This window comes from Nestor notabilis, unplaced genomic scaffold (genome assembly GCF_000696875.1).
Source record: "Nestor notabilis isolate BGI_N333 unplaced genomic scaffold, ASM69687v1 scaffold31573, whole genome shotgun sequence".
NCBI classification, from domain to species: Eukaryota; Metazoa; Chordata; class Aves; order Psittaciformes; family Psittacidae; genus Nestor; species Nestor notabilis.
This window is the reverse complement of record NW_009922901.1, coordinates 1-2,806: the sequence shown is the minus strand read 5'-3', so window position 1 is coordinate 2,806 and position 2,806 is coordinate 1. Positions and strand designations below refer to the sequence as shown.

General features: G+C 49.6%; 1 protein-coding gene across 1 annotated transcript; it reads right to left on the bottom strand.

Moving 5' to 3' along the window:
• Positions 1-385: 385 nt before the first annotated feature.
• On the bottom strand, positions 386-2,580 carry PPP6C (protein phosphatase 6, catalytic subunit; the record flags this gene model as incomplete). The annotated part of the gene is given in 4 exon segments (XM_010011865.1): positions 386-872; positions 1,407-1,616; positions 1,762-1,841; positions 2,439-2,580. Coding segments are annotated over 4 exon segments (681 nt in total), but the record flags the coding sequence as incomplete, so codon positions are not given.
• Positions 2,581-2,806: the final 226 nt, after the last annotated feature.

Here is a 2,806-nt window from a genome sequence, read left to right as displayed (position 1 = left end):
GGATGGATGGATGGATGTGGTGGGGGGGACACAGACCGCGATACGGCGTTAGGACAAACACACGGCATCTGGAAAAACTCAGAACAATGATTTTAATGTACAAACCCCAGCGCTGTAGCAGGTCGGTGCGTTTGGAACCGAGATCTACGGAGAACAAAATAAACCCGGGGGATGCGGGGAGAGGGAAAAACAGCCCTTCTGGCCACGTTACCCACGTAAAACAAGCGGTGAGGGGACGCACAACCCCGTCACAGCATCAGGCAGGAACTTTGCTGCTGAAATTTCCTTTAAAACTTACCAAAGGGAAGGGAGAGCCGCCGGGAGCGAGACGCTTCCCGCCCGGAGCCGCGGGAATGGCTCATCTACATCCCGAAACGCACGAGAACTACATGCAGTAGTATAAATCTCAAGGACATGTTACAAATACTCTGAAATTAATCTAAGGGTAAAGGGGAAATAAAACCAAAACAACTTGCTACAGACACCATCATACACAATAAATTTAGATAATTTAAAAATAAAAAAGGCAAGAGGCAGCATTTCAGCAGCAAAGTGCTCGATAAAAAGTATATTGTAAAGGGGATGGTACAGGGGAGGAGGGAGGCAGCAGGCAGGGAGAGGCCTCAGAGGAAATACGGCGTGGTTGTCCTGGGAGGAATTACACGTTCTGAATCGGGGACTGCACGGAATAGCTTTGGTTCTCTTGTATTTACATCTTTAAAGACCATGATTGAGGCGATATTTCCACAGCGGTAGCAGTAGTTTGGAGCGGACCATACCGTTACCAATTTCTCATCAAACATGAATTTGTAGCCCTCGTGAACCAGCTGGTGCGCTCTGCAGATGAGCTTTAAGTTGTTGATGTGGACAAACTGCGAAGGAAAAAAGGGAGGTCAGAATTCCCCGAGCTCCCCTGTTCCACTGAGCTCTGGCTCAGTCCTTCCAGAATGTGCTGTGGAAAGGGTACGGAGGCAACGCATGCCATGAGTGCGGTGTTCGTAACACAGCTGACAGAGGCTGGGGAGGTTGGTGTGTATTAGCCCTGAGAACCTGCTCACCTTTCTCTAAAGTACCAAAATCAGGAATTTTTAAGAGAAATGGTGGTTTTGTTCTCTTAAATCCTTTGAGAAAGTGTTTTGCACAAACCCCAGTGATACTCTTGGGTCTCATCACATTACACTGTAAAAGCCAGAGCCGTATCACTGCATCTGGCAGCTGTATTTTAAGTTCACACAGCACATTTTTCCCAGCTGGCTTGAGCAAACCTCCTCCACGATAACTTACTTGCAGCCATGTTCCTGCTGTTCCTCACCCTGCAGTGCCCTCAACCCATCCAAACTGAGCTGAACGCTTCGGCTGACCTCACACCTGCAGTTACTGCATCTTGCACACGACAGCATCATTACCTCATTCGTCACCTTCGCGCCGAAGAGCCAGCCTGCTCCTCGCGGGCTGATGGCCCACGTGTCCACGTCTTCTGGGTCAGACCAGACCAGGTCACAGAAGGCGCCTTTGTGAGGAATTTCTTGATTACGTTCAATGGTTCGAATTTGATCGAGTGTCTTGATGTCCGGAGAGAGGCCGCCGTGCACACAGAGGATCTGCTCGTCTATTAACTGCAGGGAAAGGAAGACACACGTACAAACCACTCAGGATGTTAATCCGGACCAATGCCACCCGCACGACCCTTCAAGGTCACCCATTCCAGCACTCCCACTTAGACAGCCTGTTGTATGTTTTGGACGTGGTGTTTACACTTACAGCCGCTATCGTGAGCATGTCAAAGACTTTGGTGCAGTATCTCCAAGCATTAGCATTTCCGTATTTGGTTTGGCACTCATCTGTTAAACAGAGAAATTCCGTAACGGATCAGAAGGCATTAAACCAGCAAGATCAGAGGGGAACGCTTACAGCACAACCTGCAAAGTCAGGCCTGTGACAGAACCCCAGGGGAGCACTCGGCCCTAGGGAGGGACCCTGGATCCTGCTGGACTTCACTTCCCAAGTGACACAGAGAAAACAGGGTCTCGTGCAACACAACAACGCTTCCACTGGGAACTGACCCTCTGTGAGAGCAGCCCAGGGCTTAAAGCAGCAGATTTACACAGCTTTTATGGCTGTGTTTTATGTATGGGTATGCTGTGTATGACATTTACAGAGCTTTGTGTGGAACCCTTCCTTACAAGACAGCAAAGCACATCCTGTGTAACTGTGTGCTCTGAAACTGAACATCGGACCAGAAATCGGGATACCAAAGGAAAAGAGCAACGAGACCCAGACAAAAAGACATTCTACTTCACAAACACAATGTTAACAAATGACGGGAGCCCACTTCCCCTCCGGTCCTAGGAACACCCAAGGCAGAGCTGCTTCCAAGAGAGTTCCCAGGGGAATTACACGTCCGCCCCCATTCAGAAATCGTTTGGATGAAGACTTACCATAAAATCCATACACCTGTGTTATCTGCCTGCTCTCGTGATTGCCTCGCAACAGTGTGATACGATCGGGCCACTTAGCTTTTAGTGCAAGCAGGTAAGTGAAAGTCTAAAGACTATAATAACCTCTATCTACAAAGTCACCCTGCAAGTCAAAAACAGCCATGAATGGAGAAACAGCAGAAACGCAAAGTGTTACAACCATTCTCAGTGCGTGAAGAACCCGACACCGGAGGGAAGCTGGGATCTGCCGGGATCCATCAGAACATGCTCTTTGGTCACTCGCGGTTTCAAGTCAGTGCTCACCCAAGGCTGCCCCAACCCAAGCCCTGACGGGTCCCGGACACCCCTCGGGATGGTGGGTGCCGCTG